At 40.3% G+C, this 23,173-nt stretch overlaps 1 protein-coding gene across 2 annotated transcripts in view; it reads left to right on the top strand.

Annotated features, from left to right (window-relative positions):
• The window catches only part of snx20 (sorting nexin 20), a 32,571-nt gene extending 9,673 nt beyond the window's left edge, over nucleotides 1-22,898 (top strand). For both annotated transcript variants that reach the window (XM_087995895.1, XM_043706960.2), the window contains one exon: nucleotides 20,211-22,898. In XM_087995895.1, the coding sequence (XP_087852021.1) occupies nucleotides 20,211-20,882 (672 nt within the window). In that variant the 3' untranslated portion in view covers nucleotides 20,883-22,898. The remainder of the gene's footprint in view (nucleotides 1-20,210) is intronic.
• The last annotated feature ends 275 nt before the right edge of the window (nucleotides 22,899-23,173 follow it).

The following is a 23,173-nucleotide window of genomic DNA, read 5'->3' as shown; positions in this document are numbered from 1 at the left end:
TACAAAGTATTGAATATCCTTCATTTCAAATAAAGATTGTGAGATACATATGGGATTAAAGCAGAAGGTGAAATGTTACAATTTTTTAATATTACAATCTAGGGATATTTTATAATAATGGAAAAAACTAATATTCCACAAAAATAAAATCAGTTTATCATGGGCAGCGAAGGTGTTCAGGGCTATTGGTCCCGCAGATTGTAGTCCCTTTGTGCTGACTGTTCCAAAGAAATGTGCATAATTTGAGTAATTGCACTATGACCATTGATTATGGAGCAGATCCTAAAGATGTACCACAATGCACTTAGAGGCCTAGGATGTCTTTCTGGAGAATATTATCTTGAATCAGATGAGTGTGTGAGACCAACTGAGCATCTGCTGAGGAAATTTTCAGTTGCCCTCAGGTTTAGCCTGAGATATGAGATGGAAAATGAAGACTCCTACAGCATGGCAGCAGGGATACAATCTGGAAAGCCGAGAGCTTGCATTGACCTAAACAAAACTGTGATGAGCTGTCAATAGCCAATCTCAACCATTGAAGGAATTTTGCCAGAAAATGGAAAGGCAAAAGCCTATCCTAGATACTCATGATGGTTGCTGGTAAGTGAAGCTGAATAAAAGCAGCAGCTTTCTAACTGTGTTTAGGATGCCCTTTGGGATGTTTGTGCATGCTGTTTGGCATTTCCATGGCTCCAGAGAAGTATCTATACAAACAACATAAAACTGTGAGTAGTCTGCGATAGTGGATGATCTGTCAGTTTATGGATGCTCAGACAAAATAGAAGAAGCCATGTCAAAACAACATCATAATTTAGTTAGACAGAACTCCCCAGATTTATTTGTTGTTTGCAAGCAGCGGAAGATTTTTTGCACAGTTCCAGAAAGGTGAGATCTGTAGCAGTGATGCACCACCCAACAGATGTAAAAGCAGTACAAAGATTTGTTGTATTTGTCAACGATTTAAGATACTTATGACCCAATTTTTCATTAGAGGGTGAACCACTGCACCAACTCACTGCAAAGGATGTATGACTGGGGCACAGAACAATAAATAATATTCACTGATGTCAAAAAATTAGTGACGGCAATGGTCATGCTGAAATACTATTGTATAAATGATAGAGTCACTGTGTGCTGCAACATCAGCCAGACAGAACTTAATGCAGCAAGAAATACTTGTGTATTTGCATCCAGGGCATCAGCACAAGTGGAATGATGATGTGTTCAGATCGAGAAAGAGTGCCTGATCATTATCTTTGCTTGTATACTTTTTCATCAATACTGGTCTACAAAAGACAGAGCCAGTTGATATCAAGGGCAGTCACTCTCACTTCACCTCTGGAGTTCTAATCTTGTGTCCATGTTTGAACAAGGCTGTGATGGGGTCAGGAGCTGAGTAGCCCCAGTAGAATCCAACTGAGCCTCAGTGATCTAGTTATTGCTAAGCAAGTGTTGCTTCATAGCACTGTTGATTGACCCTTCTTTCATTTTGCTGATCATGGAGTCTAATTGGCTGGATTGGATTTTTCCTGCTTTTGTTTGTGAACAGGATACTTCTGGGCAACTTTCCACATTGTCAGGTTGATGCCAGTTTTGTAGCTGTATTGAACAGGCTAGGGCGTAACTAATTCTGGAGCACAAGATATCAGTATAAGTTTTCAGGGCCAAATGTCCCCTCAACTCTGAGGGTTCACACACACACCAGTTGACAAGCCAATGCCATTTCCAGATTGACTTTCAGTATCAGAAGTCACTGCTGTGTACAAACCTTGGAGGTCCCTGGGGAAGAAAAAGAAATTGTGGGAACGTAGATCAGGACTCCTAAACTTTGCAATATTCATTCCCTTCAGCTATTTTTTGACATCACATGGAGTGAATCTTATTCAACAAATATATTGCTGTTCACCCTAATGTAAATAATACAGGTAAACCTCAGGCTGTACTATGTTTTAATTTATTGGTCCCACTCAAAATTGATCTATTTCCCAAAGCATAATATTTTTAATCCAATTACCATTTGGCTGGTATTTTCATGAGAATTCAGAATATGGGAATAGCTCTTAGGATAATAGCTCAAGCATTTAGTACTGAGATTAGGAGAATCCATGATTGTATTGAGTGGAGGCCAGTGGAGCTGTTTGGTCTCAGCCGACTACTATTTTATATGTTCTTGTGAAAAATAATTGAATGGAGATGTTTTGCCTGTACTAAAACCAATTCTACCAAGTTCTTTAAATGCTAAGTTCCTGTTCTGTTCCTAAGAATGTCATACTATTAAAATACGCTTTATATCATTTGTGTTTTCAACTGTTACTGCCATTAGATCCACTTCAAACTAATTTGACAGAAGACAATTGTTAGATAGTACAGAATCATTCCACAGCTACTTCCTCTTTAATAAGAGAAATGAACCACATGTGAGATATTTTACAATTATTTTATGCAACAAAAAGAGGAACAGTGAGCTTCCAGGGAAACTCATTGAAATTGTGAAAGTTTCAGTCATTTAATGTTGAACACAAAAGCTAGTTTTTTGTTTTAAAGATATAAGATATAATGTCAAGCAACTGTGCAAAATATTGATCATTTACATTACTTAAATTTAAGAAAATTGTTTCATTTTTACACTGCATAGGTTTCCAGTTAATTATTTTCAGGGAATGCCGCAGAGTACTGTATTTCCACTTCAGTGGTATTGTTGTCCATTTGAAAGAGCAAGTATTGAACAAAGAAAGCAAACACTGCAGAACTGGTCGCTGTCAACTCATGAGATTAACTGGGAATGTACATATCGATGATGTCAATGTCACATGAATAAGTGGAGAAAATTGGAGGAGAATCTAAACTCCAGCAGGGCATTGAGAGAATTTATGTGTATATCAAGCTACAAGTTCATGCAGAAAGTTCCTTGGACCTGCTGGGACCAGTGTCCTGGTGAATCAAATACCTAGGGCTGTAGAAAGGGCATTTAATTAGGGGTTTGGGGGAGAAAATTATTGGCTTACAATTGTAGAAAGAATACAGCTGCATTACAGGGCAGTTATTTAGATATTGAAACCCAAAGTGGGACAGAAAGAGACAAAAATAGAAAAATGGCAGTAAACAGGGTGAAGGGGGAAGGGGAAAAAGTGTTAAAAAAAAATAAATGGCTCTTAACATGAATGCACATAGTACTTGAAACAAAATAAATGAACTAATGGCACAAATAAAGGTTAATGAGTGTGTGATCTTATAGCTATTACGGAGACGAAAGGTATTGAGGGTTTAGTTAAGAAACAGAAGGAAGCATATGTCAGGTATTGACAAGATAGATCGAATGAATCCTTAGAAGAGTATAAAGGCAGTAGTGGTATACTTAAGGGGGAAATCAGGAGGGCAAAAAGGGGACATGATGTGGTTTTGGCAACTAGAGTTAAGGAGAATGCAAAGGATTTTTACAAATACGTTAAGGACAAAAGGGTAACGAGGGAGAGAATAGGGCCCCTCAAAGATCAGCAAGGTGGCCTTTGTGTGGAGCCACTGGAGATGGGGGAGATACTAAACAAGTATTTTGCATCAGTGTTTACTGTGGAAGAGGACATGGAAAATATAGGATGTAGGGAAATAGATAGTGACATCTTGAAAAATGGCCATATTACAAAGGAGGAAGTGATGGATGTCTTGAAACACATCAAAGTGGATAAATCCCCAGGACCTGATCAAGTGTACTCTAGAACTCTGTTTTCCCTGGAGCCTCAGAGGCTGAGGAGTGACCTTATAGAGGTTTATAAAATCATGAGGGGCATGGATCGGGTAAATAGACAAAGTCACATCTCTGGGATGGGGGAATCCAGAACTAGAGGGCATAGGTTTAGGGTGAGAGGGGAAAGATATAAAAGAGACCTAAGGGGCAACATTTTCACACAGAGGGTGGCGTGTGTATGGAATAAGCTGCTAGGGGAAGTAGAGTCTAGTACAATTGCAACATTAAAAGGCATTTGAATGGGTATATGAACAGGAAGGGTTTGGAAGGATATGGGCTGGGTGCTGGCAGGTGGGACTAGATTACGGTGGGATATCTGGTCAACATGGACGAGTTGGAACGAAGGGTTTGTTTCTGTGCTGTACATCTCTATGACTCTATGACTGTATGACATGGTTGCAAGGAAATCAAAGCTGGGAACTAAATATTCATGAGTATGTGACTTTCTGAAAGGAAGGAAAGGGAGGTATTGTCACTTTGTTGGTCGGGGATGGATTAAGTGCAATAGCAAGAAATGATCATGGACGGCATGGTGGTACAGTGGTTAGCACTGCTGCCTCACAGCGCCAGAGACCCGGGTTCAATTCCCGCCTCAGGCGACTGACTGTGTGGAGTTTGCACATTCTCCCCGTGTCTGCGTGGGTTTCCTCCGGGTGCTCCGGTTTCCTCCCACAGTCCAAAAATGTGCAGGTTAGGTTAATTGGCTATGCTAAATTGCCCATAGTGTTAGGTGAAGGTGTAAATGTAGGGGAATGGGTCTGGGTGGGTTGCGCTTCGGCGGGTCGGTGTGGACTTGTTGGGCCGAAGTGCCTGTTTCCACACTGTAAGTAATCTAATAAAAAGGTGTAGAACCCATCTGGGTGGAGATATGAAATAAAATTGGGAAGAAGACACTGGTATGAGAGGTCTTTAAGCCCCCTAACAGTGGTTACACAATAGGATTGAGAATGAATTGGGAGGTAGTGAAGGTATGTAAGAAAGGCAGTGTGTTAATCATGGGTGACTTCACTCTTCATGTAGATTGGAAAGGTTAGATTGGCAGAGGTAGCCATGAGGAAGAATTCATAGCGTGTATTTGGGACAGTTTCCTACAAAAAAACATTGTGGATCCAACCAGGGATCAAGCTATTTTGGATCTGGTGTTACAAGAGGCACATTTAATAAAATATGTTGGAATAAAAGATCCCCTAGGAAACAGTAACCAAAACAGGGGAGAATTTAGCATTCAGTTTGAAAGGGAAAAACCTGGGTTGGAAAAGCTGTGCTAAATTTAAATAAGGGTAATTACAAAGAATGAGGGCAGAGCTGGCTAGGAAGGAATTTACCAGGAAAGATAGTTGATGAACAATGGTAGATGTTTAAGAAAATAGTTCATGGCTCACAGCAAAGAGATATCCTTGTGACAAAGAAAGAGTCCAGGATGGGATAAGTCCACCATGGTTAACCAGGGAAGTTAAGAATGGTTTCAAACTGAAAGGAAACCAGATAATGTGGCAAAGTTTACTGGTGAGCTACATGATTGGAAAACTTATTAAAAAAAACAAAAGACAACCACTAAAAAAAAGAAGAAAAACTTGGAACGTAAACTTATCACGATAGACCGCAAGTGATTCTTTAAATACATAAAAAGAAAGCAAGAAGTCAAAAAGTGAACATAGGCCCCTTATAGAATGAGGTTTAGAAAATTATAATGGGGAATGAGGAAATAGCAGAGGAGTTGATTAAATACATTGCTTCAGTCTTCGTAGTAGAAGACACTAATATCATTTCAGAATTGCTGAATAATAAAGGGGCAAAAGGAGGAGAGGAAACAAAAACAACAACTATAACTAGAGAACAAGTGGCAGGGAAACTATTGGGGATAAAGGCCGAAAAGTCTCCTTGACCCATTGTTAAAGGAAGTAGCTACAGAGTTGGTGAAGCATTGGTAGTAACCTTTCAAGCATCTATGGATGTTGGAAAAAGTCCCAGAAGATTGGAAACTCCCAATGAATACCTTTATTTAAAAAGGGAAGGAGACTAAAAGAGGTAACTATACACCAATTAACTTAACATCTTTTATTGGGAAAATGTTAGAATCTATTGTGAAGAATACAATGCAGAGCATTTAGAAATATAACATAAGCAAAAAGAATCAGCAGGACGTCATGAAGTGGAAATCAGGTTTGACAAAATTGCTAGCAGTCTCTGAAGGGGTAACAAGCAAGATAAGCAGAGAAGAAGCAGTGGATTTTCCCAAGCTATTGGTAAGGTACCACACATTAGCAACTTGATATGGAGATAATATATTAAGAGGATTGTTTAACTAATACAAGAAAGAGAGTTGTGATAAGGGAACGTTTTCAGGATTGGCAACCTGTCACTTATTGAATTGTCACAGGGACCATTGCTGGGGCCAATTGTTTACAATACATAAGAATGACTTCAATGAGGAGAATGAATGTACAGCAGCCAAGTTTGTGGATGGTACAAACATAGGTGGAAAGGCACTTGGTTAGGGTGAAAGAGTCGGCAGAGGGATATAGACTGGTTCAGTGAGTAGTTAAAAGCATAACAAATGGAATATATTCTGGGAAAATGTGAGCTTATAAACTTTGGAAGGAAGAATAGAGAAGCTGAATATTATCTAAGTGGAGAAAGACTGTACAAACCTACATAAGAAAGCGATATGGGAATCCTCATGCATGAATCATAAAAACCTAGCATCCAAATTGAGCAAGTAACAGGAAAAGTAAATGGAATGTTAATCTTTATTTCAAAGGACATGGTGTATCAAAGTAAGGAGGCTTTGCTAAACTATATAAGGCACTAGACAGACCATGGCTGGAATATTCTGAGCTGTTTTAAGCCCCTTATCTAAAGAAAGATGTAATGGCATTGGAGGCAATCCAGAGAAAATTCACTAGACTGATACCAGGTATGGACAGACTTTCTTAGGAGGAGGGATTGTATAAGTTAGGCATGTACTAATTGCAATTGCATAAGAATGAGAGCTGACCTAAATAAAATATACAAGATTCTTAAGGAATTTGGGCTAGATGCAGAGCCATTATTTCTCCTTGTGGGAGAGTCCAGACACAGAGGAGACAATATCAGAATAAAGGAATGCACATTTAAAGCAAGCAATGAGGAGGAATTTCTTCTCTCCGTTGGCAGTGAATCTATAGAATTCTTTACTGCAGAGGGCTATTGATGCTAAGTTGTTTAGGGATTCTGGGTAATCCAAAATGGAGGATGCGAAAAATTTCTGGCTATAAGAGCTGCTCCTTTTTTTGAAGTATTTTAGGTGTTGGAAGGGATTTCCTTGAATTCCAGGATCAGCAATTACTGTTTTATATGCTGTTGCATTGTTTTGGAACTTTGGTAAAAAAAAGTCAAAACAACAGCAGTTTTAAAAGGGAGAAGAGCAGACAAAGGAAGCACATGGTGAGGACAGTGCAGGGGAGAAAGAGAGAGAGAGAATCTGCACAGTTACTGCCTTTGCTGGTTGAATTCGTGTTTCGCTGGACATCGGAGTGCATCTGGGAAAATTAACAAACAGTGAAATTCACAACTAATCTTGGAGGAACGGTTGGGCGAAGTTCACAGCACAGAATCAGATAAATTAATTGTTGTTTTAAGTCTGTCGAAGAGAAAGGCTGTATTAGTGAGTACAGTGGGTTCTTTCTTGATTATATGTTTTTTGGAGATAAGTCTCTTGATTAAACTTAAAATATAAGCCATAGCTATTAATTTAACCTGGGGCAGTGTTTGTAGAGGAATAAGACGGTGTTATTTTCTGGGTCTGTAGATTGTGAAGGAGCAAAAATGGCCTTTTCAGTGATATGTACTTCTTGTCAGATGTGGGAATTTAAAGAGGGTTTAAGGGTTACTGCGGATTATATCTGCCATAAATGCTGTTGGATGCGAATCTTGTCAGATTGAGTGGATTGGTTGGAGAGACAGATAGAAGCGATGAGGAATTTGCAACAGCAACAGTATGTGATGGATGGCAGTCATAGGAAGGGGGGAAAGTCTCAGATACAGTCACATAGATGGGTTAACTCCAGGAAGGGTAAGAGAGGTAGACAGCTAGTGCAGGAGTCTTTTGTGGATATACCCATTTCAAACAGGTATGCTGTTGTGGAAAATGTAGGGGGTGATGGATTCTCAGGGGAATGTAGCACGAACAGCCAAGTTTCAGGTATTGAGACTGGCTCTAATGCAACGAGGGGTACATCGGCTTCCAAGAGATCAATTGTGTTAGGGGATTCTGTAGTCTGAGATACAGACAGATGTTTCTGTGGCCAGCAGAGAAAAAGCAGAATGGTGTGTTGTTTCCCTGGTGCCAGGATCAAGGATATCTCAGAGAGGATGCGGAATGTTCTCACGGGGGAGTGGGGCCAGCAGGAGGTCATTGTCCACATTGGAAACAACGACATAAGAAGGGAAAAGGTTGAGATTCTGAAGGGAGATTACAGAGAGTTAGGCAGAAATTTAAAAAGGAGGTCCTCAAGGGTAGTAATATCTGGATTACTCCCAGTGTTACGAGCTAGTGAGGGCAGGAATAGGAGGATAGAGCAAATGAATGCATGGCTGAGGAGCTGGTGTATGGGAGAAGGATTCACATATTTGGATCATTGGAATATCTTTTGGGATAGAAGTGACCTGTACAAGAAGGACGGATTGCGCCTAAATTGGAAGAGGACTAATATACTGGCAGGGAAATTTGCTAGAACTGCTTGGGAGGATTTAAACTAGGAAGGTGTGGGGTGGGGGGGTGGGGGCGGTGGGACGCAGGGAGATAGTGAGGAAAGAGATCGATTTGAGATGGGTACAGCTGAGAACAGAAATGAGTCAAACAGTCAGGGCAGGCAGGGACAAGATAGGACTAATAAATTAAACTGTATTTATTTCAATGCAAGGGGCCTAACAGGGAAGGCAGATGAACCGAGGGCATGGTTAGGAACATGGGACTGGGATAACATAACAATTACAGAAACATGGCTCAGGGATGGGCAGGATTGGCAGCTTAATATTCCAGGATACAAATGCTACAGGAAGGTTAGAAAGGGAGGCAAGAGAAGAGGGGGAGTGTGATTTTTGATAAGGGATAGCATTACAGCTGTACTGAGGGAGGATATTCCCGGAAATACATCCAGGGAAGTTATTTGGTGGAACTGAGAAATAAGAAAGGGATGATCACCTTATTGGGATTCTATTATAGACCCCCCAATAGTCAGAGGGAAATTGAGAAACAAACTTGTAAGGAGATCTCAGCTATCTGTAAGAATAATAGGGTAGTTATGGTAGGTGATTTTAACTTTCCAAACATCGACTGGCACTACCATAGTGTTAAAGGTTTAGATGGAGAGGAATTTCTTAAGTGTGTACAAGACAATTTTCTGATTCAGTATGTGGGTGTACCTACTAGAGAAGGTGCAAAACTTGACCTACTCCTGGGAAATAAGGCAGGGCAGGTAACTGGGGTGTCAGTGGGGGAGCACTTTGGGGCCAGTGACCATAATTCTATTCGTTTTAAAATAGTGATGGAAAAGGATGGACCAGATCTAAATGTTGAAGTTCTAAATTGGAGAAAGGCCAATTTTGACAGTATTAGGCGAGAACTTTCGAAAGCTGATTGGAGGCAGATGTTTGTGGATAAAGGGACAGCTGGAAAATGGAAAGCCTTCAGAACTGAGATAACAAGAATCCAGAAAAAGTATATTCCTGTCAGAGTGAAAGGAAAGGCTTGTAGGTATAGGGAATGCTGGATGACTAAAGAAATTGAGGGTTTGGTTAAGAAAAAGAAGGAAGCATATGTCAGGTATAGTCAGGATAGATTGAGTGAATTCTTAGAAGAGTATAAAGGAAGTAGCAGTATATTTAAGAGGGAAATCAGGAGGGCAAAACGGGAACATGAGATAGCGTTGGCAAATAGAATTAAGGAGGATCCAAAGGGTTTTTACAAATATGTTAAGGACAAAAGGGTAACTAGGGAGAGAATAGGGCCCCACAAAGATCAGCAAGGTGACCGTTGTGTGGAGCCACAGAAAATGGGGGAGATACTAAATGAATATTTTGCATCAGTATTTACTGTGGAAAAGAATATGGAAGATATAGACTGGAGGAAAATAGATGGTGACATCTTGCAAAATGTCCATATTACAGAGGAGGAAGTGCTGGATGTCTTGAAACGCATAAAGATGGATAAATCCCCAGGACCTCAGGTGTACCCGAGAACTCTGCGGGAAGCTAGAAAAGTGATTGTTGGGCCTCTTGCTGAGATATTTGTATCATCGAAAGTCACAATTGAGGTGCCAGAAGACTGGAGGTTGGTAAACGTGGTGCCACTGTTTAAGAAGGGCGATAAAGACAAGCCAGGGAATTCTATACCAGTGAGCCTGATGTCAGTGGTGGGCAAGTTGTTGGAGGGAATCCTGAGGGACAGGATGTACCTGTATTTGGAAAGGCAAGGACTGATTAGGGATAGTCAACATGGCTTTGTGCATGGGAAATCATGTCTCACAAAGTTGATTGAGTTTTTTGAAGAAGTAACAAAGAAGATTGATGAAGGCAGAGCAGTAGATGTGATCTATATGGACTTCAGTAAGGCGTTCGACAAGGTTCCCATGGGAGACTGATTAGCAAGGTTAGATCTCATGGAATACAGGGAGAACTAGCCATTTGGATACAGAACTGGCTCAAAGGTAGAAGACAGTGTGGTGGTGGAGGGTTGTTTTTCAGACTGGAGGCCTGTGACCAGTGGAGTGCCACAAGGATCAGTGCTGTGTCCTCTACTTTTTGTCATTTACATAAATGATTTGGATGCGAGCATAAGAAGTACAGTTAGTAAGTTTGCAGATGACACCAAAATTGGAGGTGTAGTGGACAGTGAAGAGGGGTACCTCAGATTACAACAGGATCTGGACCAGATTGGCCAACGGGCTGAGAAGTGGCAGATGGAGTTTAATTCAGATAAATGCGAGGTTCTGTACTTTGGGAAAGCAAATCTTAGCAGGACTTATACACTTAATGGTAAGGTCCTAGGGAGTGTTGCTGAACAAAGAGACCTTGGAATGAAGGTTCATAGCTCCTTGAAAGTGGAGTCGCAGGTAGATAGGATAGTGAAGAAGGCGTTTGATATGCATTCCTTTATTGGTCAGAGTATTGAGTACAGGAGTTGGGAGGTCATGTTGCAGCTGTACAGGACATTGCTTAGGCCAATGTTGGAATATTGCGAGCAATTCTGGTCTCCTTCCTATCGGAAAGATGTTGTGAAACTTGAAAGAGTTCAGAAAAGATTTACAAGGATGTTGCCAGGGTTGGAGGATTTGAGCTACAGGGAGAGGCTGAACAGGCTGGGGCTGTTTTCCCTGGAGCGTCGGAGGCTGAGGGGTGACCTTATAGAGGTTTACAAAATTATGAGGGGCATGGATAGAATAAACAGACAAAGTCTTTTCCCTGGGGTTGGGGAGTCCAGAACTAGAGGGCATAGGTTTAGGGTGAGAGGGGAAAGATATAAAAGAGATCTAAGGGGCATCTTTTTCATGCAGAGGGTGGTAAGTGTATGGAATGAGCTGCCAGAGGATATGGTGGATGCTGGTACAATTGCAACATTTAAGAGGCATTTGAATGGGTATATGAATAGGAAGGGTTTGGAGGGATATGGGCCGGGCGCTGGCAGGTGGGACTAGATTGGGTTGGGATATCTGGTCGGCATGGACAGGTTGGACCAAAGGGTCTGTTTCCATGCTGTACATCTCTATGACTCTATGTTATATTCAAGGCCAAGATAGCCAAGGGAATCAAGAGTTATCAGGATAAGGCAGGAACATGGAGTTGTTATGATTCGTTATGATCTAGTTGAATGGTGGAGCAGACTCAGTGGGCCTCCTTCCACTCCGACGTCATATGGTCATATGGATTTCAGTTGCAAAACCTTTGGAGATTACATAGAATTAGACCTCTTGACATAAAATAAAATGCTAGCTGTGCATTTGGCAATGGAGAAAAGCAATACAGTTGGAAAGGAATAAAGCAGTTTTAATTCAGCAACAGAAAAACCTTGTGGTGAAGACCAAAATAGAACATACTTCTAGATTCAACAAGACATTAAAGGGACATTGCAGCTGCAGGTCAGAGCTTGAAACCAGACAGCAGTGAGCACAGACCCAAAGCAGAGTGAGGAGGACAAACACAGTCACAGATAATGCAGCAGCTCCAGACTTTATGCAAAGCATGGAAGCTATTCTCCCATTCTTAGAAAATTCCATCCAATCAAGGGCTGGCTCCAGGCACAAAACCGGAGATTTGGAAGCTCTACAAAGTACAAATGGTCATAGGTTTAGATAAAAATGGTCCTAAAGGATCAGGTCTATATTACTGCACTGATGGAGACCGTCATAAATTATATATTAGCATCAAACTAAGAAGAAGTACTATTGATGTTCAATGTTTATTTCAATGGATACAGGAATTTAAAACTGCAGTTTTTAAAGCAGGAGTCAAGAGAAGCAATAGGTTAATTCCTAAACAATCTTCACTGACTGGCAGGGAATTCTGCTTAGAAGAGGCCGAAGGCAGAATTAATTCCTGACCAGATCGTGTACAGAGAGTCAGATGAGGCCATATCAGACCTTTTCCGAGGTATAGAGTAGTTATTGGAGGAGAAAACAGTGTAGATCACTATAGGCAAACACAGCTTTGGAAGCAGAACTAGGTGCTTATGGGGAAAATGTGGCATCATGGGGAAACCTAAAGTCACGTGGTTGAGAACACAGACCACAGGTAAAACCAGCCCAAAAAGCACAACCCACTAAAATGGTAAAAAGTATGCCGACTACAACACTGAAATGTCTGAAGTGGAGAGGGAACAAATGTCACAAATGGAAAGACTGTCCTGTAGGGGGACTGTTGTGACACAATTGTGGAAACGTGGCTCATTTTGGGAAGATATGCAAGTTTTAAATGCAGAGTAGAGTTAATCAAAAGGGAAGTCATTACTGCCCAAGCAGAGTTAAGAGGTGGAAATGCCACAAGGCCAGAAATAGAGAAAAAAAAACTGCAAAAGAATGACAATTAATACTAGTGATTTAAATTGGATGAACACACCATGGAGTTTAAACTTGACACTAGACTCAATATCTCCCTGTAATCAAATCAATGTAAATGGCTTCTAAAGATGAAATCTCAATGAATTACAGTGATCTGGTGGAACAGCAGTGAAATTAAAGGGCCAAAGTACAGCAAAGCTATGTAGATATAATGGAAGAGAAATCATGCAATCACTCTCTGTCATTCAGAGTCAAGAATGGTGCATTTAAGGAGTGAGGGATCTTAAAGCTGAAACTAATTTACAAGGTTGGTGAATTTACAGATACAGACCGGGAAAGTGAATCTCAAAGTGAGATCCCAAATTGTTCACAGGCTTCAGAGAAATTGAAGACAGAGTACCACATTCTCTAAGGGATAACACAAAATAAATCTGTTTGTAAACATCAGGAAAAATGCCAATAACCATTCTTAGATACAGTTAAAGAAATAATGGTTTGTATGTTAAAGCAAAGTGTGGTTTTCCTAGTTGTATTGCCAAGAAGATTGTGTTCAGGCATTATCACAGTACCAAAACCAAATTATTTAATACAAAGCTATGTGGTTCCAACTGAATTAAACAATGTGGTAGATTCACTCAATGGCTTCAGTGAAATTTAGCAAAACTAACTAAGACTATGCCAGTCACCAAACTGAATGTGAACTGGGGAATTTGGTCTGTTAAGATGGAGATGAGGTGGAATTTCTTCTCTCAGAGATTCGCCAGTTTGGAGTTTTCTTTCTGAGTGAGATGGAACTGGATGATTGAATATATTCACAACTCAGTTATATTTTTGATTGACAAGGGGCATGGAGTGGCAGGTTGGGAAGTGGAGATTTGGCCATAGTCAAATCATCTATGATCATATTGAATGGTAGAGCAGACTCAAAGGCCTGCACCAGTTCCCATTTCAAGAATTTACACAGAGAATGTCAGAACCTACAGCCGATGCAAAGTGCATAAAATTAATAGCATAGAAAGGCTAGAGTGGCAAGAATGCAGACTACTTCATTGGAGTTACAGAGTAATTATTTAATGATTTTTACATGTCTTAATAGAGGTTGAAGCTTACGGTTGTCAAACTGAAAATGAACAGACTTTAAATACAAGACTTCCCGGTAATAATCTGCAGCATTCTATCCTTTATAACTATATACATGTTAAATTGTGCAAGCCTGAAAAAAATCTACGAGGAAAAGTGACTAAAAGCATTGCAAAAGCATTAGGTGTTAAGGAGAGCCTCAAATGTCAGATGGAACAGTAAAAAAACTGTCTGATGAAACAGCTCTTAGTGGATGATGGAGAAAGTAGAAAAATGTTTAGAAATTACACTTACCACCAATGTGAAAGTCACAAGTTCTCTACCATCTAATGTATCATCATTCAATCTTGGTCTCATATACAGTAGCCACCTTCAGAGTTGAATTTCTGTCAAAGGCCCAGGAGCAGCAGGATATAAAGATTTACTGCAGGCTTTCAGTGTAACATATTTGAATGTTGAAGCGCAGAAGCTCTAGGCAGAAGTTCACTGTCCATTTGCAATTCCCCAGACTGTGTGAGGTTTTAACTCCACATTACGTGGGAGGCCAAAACTGGATTGATGGGAAGCCTTTGATTAGGCAGGGAGGTGGTCACTGACAACCAAACTGCAGCCAATGCTGATTAATGTATTGGTAATCAACAAGGCATAGAGTTTCTAAGAGGATAGAAATCAAAAAGTCGATGTCTACGGAGAAGATGTTGAGTCCTGCGAGAGAGATTAGATGCCTCAGAGGGCCTTGAGATGTTTGGGGTCTGCTGAGGATTGGTGTCATTGCTGTTGGCTCCATAAGTAGGCATGGCTGGGACTGCAGAGGGATAGGCTGGTAGATAGATTAGGTTGGGATATCTGGTCAGCGTGGACGAGTTGGACCGAAGGGTCTGTTTACATGCTGTAACATCTCTATGACTCTATGACTCTATATCTGAGGCAGGTGTATGGCAAGTGAGGGGCAAAAGTCCCACTTCAGTCAATGAAATCTTTTTTTTTGTGCACACGTGGGACATGGGCATCAGTGGTTGGCTAGCATTTATTACCTGTTCGTCTTTGCCCTTGAGAAGGTGGTGTTGAGCTGCTTTCTTGAACAGCTGAAGAACATGTGTTGTAAGTTGATCTACAGTGCCATCAGAGAGGGATATCCAGGATTTTACCCAGCGACAGTTGAGGAACAGCGATATATTTCCAAGTCAGCATGGTGAATGGCTTGGACGGGCCTTCTGGTGATAGTGTTCCATGTATCTGCTGCCCTGGTCCTTCTAGATGGAAGTGGTCATGGGTTTGGAAGGTGCTGCCTAAGGATCTTTGGTCGAATTTCCACAGTGCATCTTGTAGATAGCACACATTGCTGCTACTGAGCATCAGTGGTGGAGGGAGTGGATGTTTGTGAATGTGTTGACAATCAAGTAGGCTGTTTTATCTTGGATGGTGTCAAGTTTCTTGACTGTTGTTGGAGTTGTACACATCCAGACAAGTGGAGGGGTATTCCATCACTCTCCTGACTTGTGCCTTATAGATTGTGGACAGACTTTGGGAAGTCGAGAGATGAGTTATTACTAGCTTCTGACCCACTTATAAATGTGTTTTATGGCAGGTCCAGTTGAATTCTTGTCAATGGTAAGCACCTATCCTGAGGAAATCCTGTAGAGATATCGTGGAACTCAGATGATTGACCTCCAGCAACCACAACCATCTGCCAATGTGCCAAGTATGACTCCAACCAGCAGAGAGTTTTCCCCCTGATACCCGGTGATTCCAGATTTGCCAGGGCTCCTTGATGTCACACTTGATCAAATGCAGCCTTGATGATAAGGGTTGTCACTCTCACCTCACCCCTGGAATTCAGCTCTTTTGTCCATGCTTGAACCGAGGCTCTAAGTGAGATCAGGAGCTGAGTGGCCCTGGTGGAACCCAGACTGGGTGTCACCGAGCAGGTTATTGCTGAGCAGGTGTTGCTTGATAGCACTGTTGATAACACCTTCCATCACTGTACTAATGATAGAGCGTAGACTGATGGGGCAGTAATTGCTTGAATTGGATTTGTCCTGCTTTTTCTGTACAAGGCACACTTCCACAAAGTGTTAAATGCTGCAGGGTTGCTTTGATGTCTGGGGATTCATTTCCCACTGACTCTTGAAGAAGTTGGCTGTGATGCCACCCCCCCCCCCCTCCCCCAACCCCGCCGTCTGAAAAGTCACATCGTAATCTTCCAGGATATAGATATTTGCTCTTTTGTTTGCACTTTCGCCTTTTACCCTGCTGCTGTTAACTCATTTACCATCTTGTTTCTTGCCTCTGCACATCCTTTCCCAGTGATTGGATTTTCCAAAGCGCTACCTTTCGATCCATGTACCGGACATTTCCTCCTGTCTGTGAACTCAAGAGATCATCCACAGTTCCCACACATCTTTCCCTCTATCTGTGCATTTCTTTAAATGTTTCACTTCATCAACCTTGCTGATTTGCTCTGACTTAAACTGAAGATTAGCCAGTTGGGCAGTCAGTGTTTTCACCTGTTTACTTATGATTCCATGTGCTCTGGAGCCGAAGTCAGCCTGCGACATTGTGAGCTTGGTCTTTCCAATCAAATCTTTTTGAGCTGATTTAGCATCTGTTTCCTTAAATTTACATTTTCTTTCTGCCTTTTTTCATGCTGTCAGGAAATTCTCAACAGGCAGACTGCAATTCCTGCCTCAGGCTTTGCAAGTCACATCAATGGATCTAAAGATTTGACTTTAGATGAAAGCTCAAGTTGACTTTATCAAGATTTATGTCTGCGCAATTGCTGTTTTCTTCACTTTATTCTCAGCAATTGAACAAACTTTACCCTTTTTCTGCTGCTCACAAAAGGATGTGGCTGATCCTTTCCTGTTCACTACTGCCTTTTTGAAAACTACTGAATGTCAGTTCGCTCTTATGTTTAAAGTTTTCAAATGCCGTTTTGACATCATTAGCATTGCAATTCATCATGAGTGGAGCTGTGTGCCCGTTGCTGCAGCAGCCGCCATGTTATTTTCACACCATTCATTCAATTTGTCTATTTTTCGACATTACATTTGGTTGCTTTTTTCCCCAAACTAATTCAATATTAAATCCTGTTCAATATGTAAGTCATACTCACTGCCATATACCAACACTATGTAACGTCTTAGTGAGTTTTGAGAAGATTTGTAGCTCAGGTTGAGGTTTTGGATGTAGGTTTGCTCGCTGTGCTGCAAGGTTCATTTCCAGACGTTTCGTTACCTTACTAGGTAACATCTTCAGTGAAAATTCCAGCATTTCTTTGCCTGAGGTCCACTGAAGATGTTACCTAGTAGGGTAACAAAATGTCTGGAAATGAACCTTGCAGCTCAGTGAGCAAACCTACATCCACTATGTAACGTCTTCTGGCCCATAAATTTAAAACGGTCACATGCCAAGATTCCAAATGTTGGCGTTTCAGTGTTTTCCTGAGAGCTCCCCCCACTGGCTGGAGGACTGATATATGTGCTTGACACATTGCTTTGTGCAACAACAAATGAAGCACCTCCTATTTACATTTGCGTAAAAAATTATTTCCTCACTTGTTATGAACAATTTAACAATGGAATAGTGGGAAATCTGGCAAGGGGATGTGAAAATTTCATCTTAGTAGCTTGGTGGGGCCTGACCAGACAGACTCTTCAATGGGTACCTCCTTCCACAGAGTAAGTGTGAATTCACTTAACCTTTTGAACTGACACAGATTTGATCTTGAATAGTCGCCCCCCTCCACCAACAGCTCAGGAAACCCCGTTGCCAGCTGTAAATATAGAAGTCCAGAGACTGAGTAACAATGAGGAATGAAGCCTCGCTAACAGCTGTAAAACATCTCCTCAAATTGGATTGGCCACCATTCACCTTCTGGCATTTCAATCTCCAAATGAGTTTTATTATGTTCTGGGATCAATATTTTGTATCAGACTGACATTCTATCAATAGAAATAAATACAAAGTAATAGACACGGATTGCACTGATCTGCTGAAGAGCTGATGGCACCTCAGAGAATGTCTAGTAGTAATATTCAACACATCATAATCATGTTTTGTGCTTTTGGTTATTTTACAATGAAAGCTAACCTGCCAGGTTGTTTAGCAAGGCTAATTGTCTACACCTGTACACTACCAGCCATGTGTAGAGGCATTGTTGGTGATGACTGGTGATGACTGCAAGGCCTGAGAGAGATGGAAATAGAGTCATGCCATAGGCTGACAAACTTCATGCAGCATCGGAATGACACAAATCCTATTCTGTTCCTCCTTGCATGTTGCATTGCTGACCAATAGGGACCCCGCCATGGAGTGTTGAAGAAAATAACCCTCTTTATAAACATCTCCCACACCAACAGCCCCACTATGGTTTTCCACCACACATGGAGGGGAGTTACAGGATGCTCTGTCACTTAACAGTAAATCATGCCTGTCAACTTGGTTTCTTCTGTCTACTATTTCCTGTCTCCTTCCTCTTTAGTGTCGACAAAAGTTGAGAATGCTTTTGGACCTTCCTAAGTTATTCAGAAATTTTTGTCTTTTGATTCAACCACTAACCTTCATTTTAATCCCATGATAAGTGTGTTACTTTCATTTGTTGAAATCTGGAGCAAGGTTAGTGGGCCGACTGCAAAAAGCTTAGATATAAACAGCAAGTGCCAAAAATATTTAGCTGAGACCCTGCCATGGAAATGGTTTGATCACAACAACCATTGGGCAGGTGTAGTGTAGCGTTTATCTGCCAAATGTGCACACCATTTGAACATAACCACCCTGGTCCCAAATCTAAATTGTAGAGATTTGGCAAGCAGTCAATTTGGTTTATCTGTCCACAACACACAATGTTGTGGACAGGACCGTCTGGTTTGTATTATGAGAATCTGTTTGAATCTCAGGAGGCACTTGGAGGGCTACTTATGTGCAATTAATTTTTTTCCAGAACATTAGCAAAGGCAGATGCATAAAATCTCTTGCATTTGATGTTTGTTGCTGGATGACTCAGAGGGAAATATCTACAGTGACCTCTGTACATGCTAGTATGACTCATAATCCACATTTTGCCATAAAATACTGGCTGTTGACAGTTGTTATTAGATAGGGTCACCCTATGACGAAATGTAAATTTATGTTCCTGTTTGATGTTGGTCCATTCTGTAGTCCAAATCAAAATTATACACCTTCCCACTGTCAGCATCTTATAACTCCATGCTCAATTTTCAACTTGGCACAGATATTGTTTGGTATTGTCATTTATCAAGAGCATTTAACCCTTGATCTTCCAACCATTGACTACACTCAAGTGGGTAATGTAATTCTTTCAATGATAAATTTATTTGCTGAAACACCAAAGGCTCTCATGATTATAAAATTCATAATTTTATTTTTACTTAATTCACATGTGTAATCATAGTAAAAAGAAATGCTTGGAAAATAAACATTGTTTCATTTCACACTGAATTATGAAGTACTCATCAAAGAATCCACAAATATTGCATTTCCCTCCTTGCACATTTCTAATATCAGGATGACTAGTCTTACAATGTTGTGAGTATATTCTTAACAGCAAATTAGACATTCTTCATAGTTTACACATTGCTGTGTGATCTTCATAACTTACTCTATAACACATAGATGGACCTTCATTAAAATGCTAATAAATTCCTATTAGTTCACTGTGTTGCATCTAAGAGTCTTGTTCCAATTCAGTCTGAAAATTCCAATGTGCCATTTAGTGGAATTTCTGTTGCCACCACACTTGAATTCTATAAATTTCTAACTCATGGTATTTTATAACATTCCAGCTGTTCTTCCAATCCTCCCCACGTGAAAAACAGTTTGTAAAAAGTCTACGACTGTGCAAAAGAGTGTGAGGAACTCTTCTATTTTAGTTAGAAAGAGTCCATTTCTTAGTTTGTTCTTTGCTCAGATTGCAGCTTGGAATAGTGCCCGTGGGGAAATATTTTCCTTCACTTGCTAATTCTGTTCCCTGCTTTATATTCACATTCATTTTTGTGCTAAAATTAGTGAGGGAGGAAGGCATAGTCCTTAATTAATAACACAAATCCTGCAAACCTCAGTGGAGTTGAGCTTCTGAATTGTATTTATGTAAAAAAGAATCTGAAATTCTCAAAAGGTGTTACGATGTCGATTCCCAATTTTGCAGCCTGCTGCACTAAATGGGCCAGTGCTAAAGCTAGACAAGAAAATTAAATTGTATTGTCTAAGCTGGAATGATTGAGTAACCTTTGCGCCATTTTAATTCATGGCATCTATTTATTTTCTTCTCAAACATGTGCCACCAGTTGAAGTAACACACAGGTGTTCTGATCTTTATCTTTCTGCCTTCTCAGATGTACAAAGTGGTGGTAATAAAATCCGGCACCTATGATGGTAGTCAAGCCTATGCTGAACGGCGATACTCAGACTTTGAAAAGCTCCATAAAAATATCTTGAGAAACTTTAAAGAAGAGATAGAAGGAATTACATTCCCAAAGAAAATCGTGGCTGGGAACTTCATGCAAGAAAAAATCATTGAACGTAAATTGGCACTCATGGACTACTTGGGACAGTTATATGCAATCAAAGACATCCGTGAATCAGATGAATTTATTGAATTCTTCTACCTACCAGAGGTGCAGGAAGGATACAACTGCCTCAGAAGTGGCCAGTATACCAGAGCTTTGAACTGCCTTCTGAATGTTCTTAGCCTGCAGGAGAAACTGTGTATGCGTTATTATGATCGGCTTGTTCTTACACTCAGTGCTATTAGTGTGTGCTGCAGAGATCTGGGTAATATAGATGATGCCTATCAATTCTGTGAGAAAGGTGGCCTTATTTTACCCAATCACAGTCGCCACAGGTACCTTATCCCTTTGTTGAAGGTTCAGATAAATCTAGGTAATGAGCTAGGTAAGGACATGAGGCAGCTCCAAAAAAAAGTGACTGAATTAGAGGAACAACATGGCTGCCAAAGCAACCTGCCTTCACTGAAAGAGCTTGTGGTGCAGGAATACATTCAATAAAGCTGATGACCTGTCTTTCAGAAAGTCTTCTTGCAAGCAGTCAACTAAACTGCCAAATAGGTTACTGTCACACTTTTACTAAAATATTTTCTGTGCATTACAAAAGAAATACACTGTACAATTTGTTTTATCAAAAGGAGGTAATTTTCCAATAACATTTTTGACATCTTTTCTCTGTCACCAAAGAGAGAGAGAGAAAAACGTCTGGTGAAATCTGCAGATTTTCCATACATGGCCTGACCTTTCACTGATCTATGGCCCAGTTTCTAGTCTTCATAATTTAAAACACGTACAAAATTGAGCAGATTTTTCAGTGGACAAATAGATATTACTGATCCACCTTTGGATCTGTAATGCAGAATGTTTGATTTGCATCATTCGGTCTCCAAACCTCCAAAGCTTCGCTTTCCCTCTCCCCAGTAAGTTCATTCAGCAGCAGTCTGAGTTGAGACTTCCATCTGAATGAGAGGCAATAGACCCTTCTACAGGGTCTATTAATGATTTTTGGAGCATTAAATCTCTTTTGAGGCTGCAGTGTTTGCTGGTGTTGCATCGTGACTTCAGGTGATGGGACAAGAATCTCATCCATTCAACAACTCCTGCTCATGAGCATTTCAGGGTTCACAATATTTGAAAAGACAAACAGGATTGAAAGGGAGGCAGCTTAACCCTGATAATAAAGAAAGACTTAAGGACATTCATAGGAACAGATCCTGATTTGAAAATCAATATGGGAATTAATTAGGCTTTATATGCATCAGAAAACATTGGTGGGAATAGTTTATTTGCTCCTTAATGGTGGTTATACTATTGAACAGAGCATTAAACAAGAAGTTATTGGAGATTACCACAAAGGCAATATATTAATTGTGGGGGACTTTAGTCTTCATATAGACTGGACCAATCGAATTAGTAAAGGTGGCCTGAAAGATGTGTTTATAGAATGCTTTCATACAATTTTCTGGAGCAATATGTTGTGGAACCAACCAAGAGTAAAGGTATTTTAGGTCTAGAATTCAGTGAAGCAGGGTTATTTTGCGATATCAAATGGTCTTCTGCTGGTCCTATTTCTTATGTTCTAATAATCGTATGTTCTTGCAACTCAGAATTAATACTACCAAAGAAGCAGAGAGCATGCTGATCATGTTCTGGTCATGGCAAAAAACATGGTCTTTTGCCTTCAACTAACCACATTAAATGTACAAGACTTTAAGATGCTGACAGTTTTATATTTTAGTCATGTGTTTACATTTTGTGGCAAAATGTGAAATTTGATTCAATATATGTACTGCATTGACAATGTGCTTTAATAAATGCTGACTGTTGACAGTGATGTCAGTAAACTATATGCTTGAGGTAGTGACATTCATCAATAGTGTTAGTTTGTCACAAATTTATTTTATTCGTTCATGGATGAGAGTGCTGCTGGCTCATTCTAACCGCCCTGAGGAAAGTGGTGGTTAGCTGTCATTCTGAAGCACTGCTATCCTTGGGGTGAGAGGGCACATGTGGTATCGTTAGGAAGGTTCCAGGATTTTGTCCCTGTCACAGTGAAGGAATGGCAATGTCATTTCAAGTTACGAAGGTGTGTGACTTGGAAAGGAACTTCTCTGTAAGCTGCAAAAGCTGGATGCAGGAGGGATCAGGCCTCTTGTTAAAAATAAAAGCTTTCCAGAGGTTCTTAGGAATCTAGGAAATTCATCCTGACATGATCAGTTGTGAGGAGGTAAGGATGAGAAAAATCATCAGTTCAGGTTCACTGCGAACAGTGGATTTGGGAAACTCTGAAAATTGAGAGAAACGCCTGGAGAGAATCTTTCGAAATGGAACCTATTGAAAATGAAAGTTAATGGGCACTGCTTGCTGTGATGACTGTATTACCTCTTTCTGTGTTTTATTGATACGTAAAAAGGGAACTTTTTTCTACAGTTTAACTTGTAAGTCATCTATGAAAAAAATAATGTAGTCAATAATACCTTGAGTCAGCTTTTGCAATAAATGTTTTAAAATGTAAAATGTTGCCATGTCATCCATTTTAGTTATTAACTGCAAGATCAAATTTCTTTTTAAATGTATAGGTTTCTACTGGGATTGTAACACAGTCAATTGCCAACGTTTTCAGGAACTATGATTATTGGATGTAGAACCCTTTTTATGGCAAATAAAACAATTTACTGTAATTTCAAAATAATTATAACAGTACATTCAAGGTTGCATTACCAGAATTAAATCCTGAAGGAATGTACTAAACCAAATGTATTGAATTGATAGGTTGAAAGGTCTTTAGCAAA

The sequence above is a fragment of the Chiloscyllium plagiosum genome, unplaced genomic scaffold (genome assembly GCF_037043375.1).
Source record: "Chiloscyllium plagiosum isolate Xiang-an unplaced genomic scaffold, Cpla_swu_hap1 HiC_scaffold_17, whole genome shotgun sequence".
Taxonomy (NCBI): Eukaryota; Metazoa; Chordata; class Chondrichthyes; order Orectolobiformes; family Hemiscylliidae; genus Chiloscyllium; species Chiloscyllium plagiosum.
The sequence above is the reverse complement of the archived record's forward strand: the minus strand, read 5'-3'. Positions and strand labels throughout refer to the sequence as shown.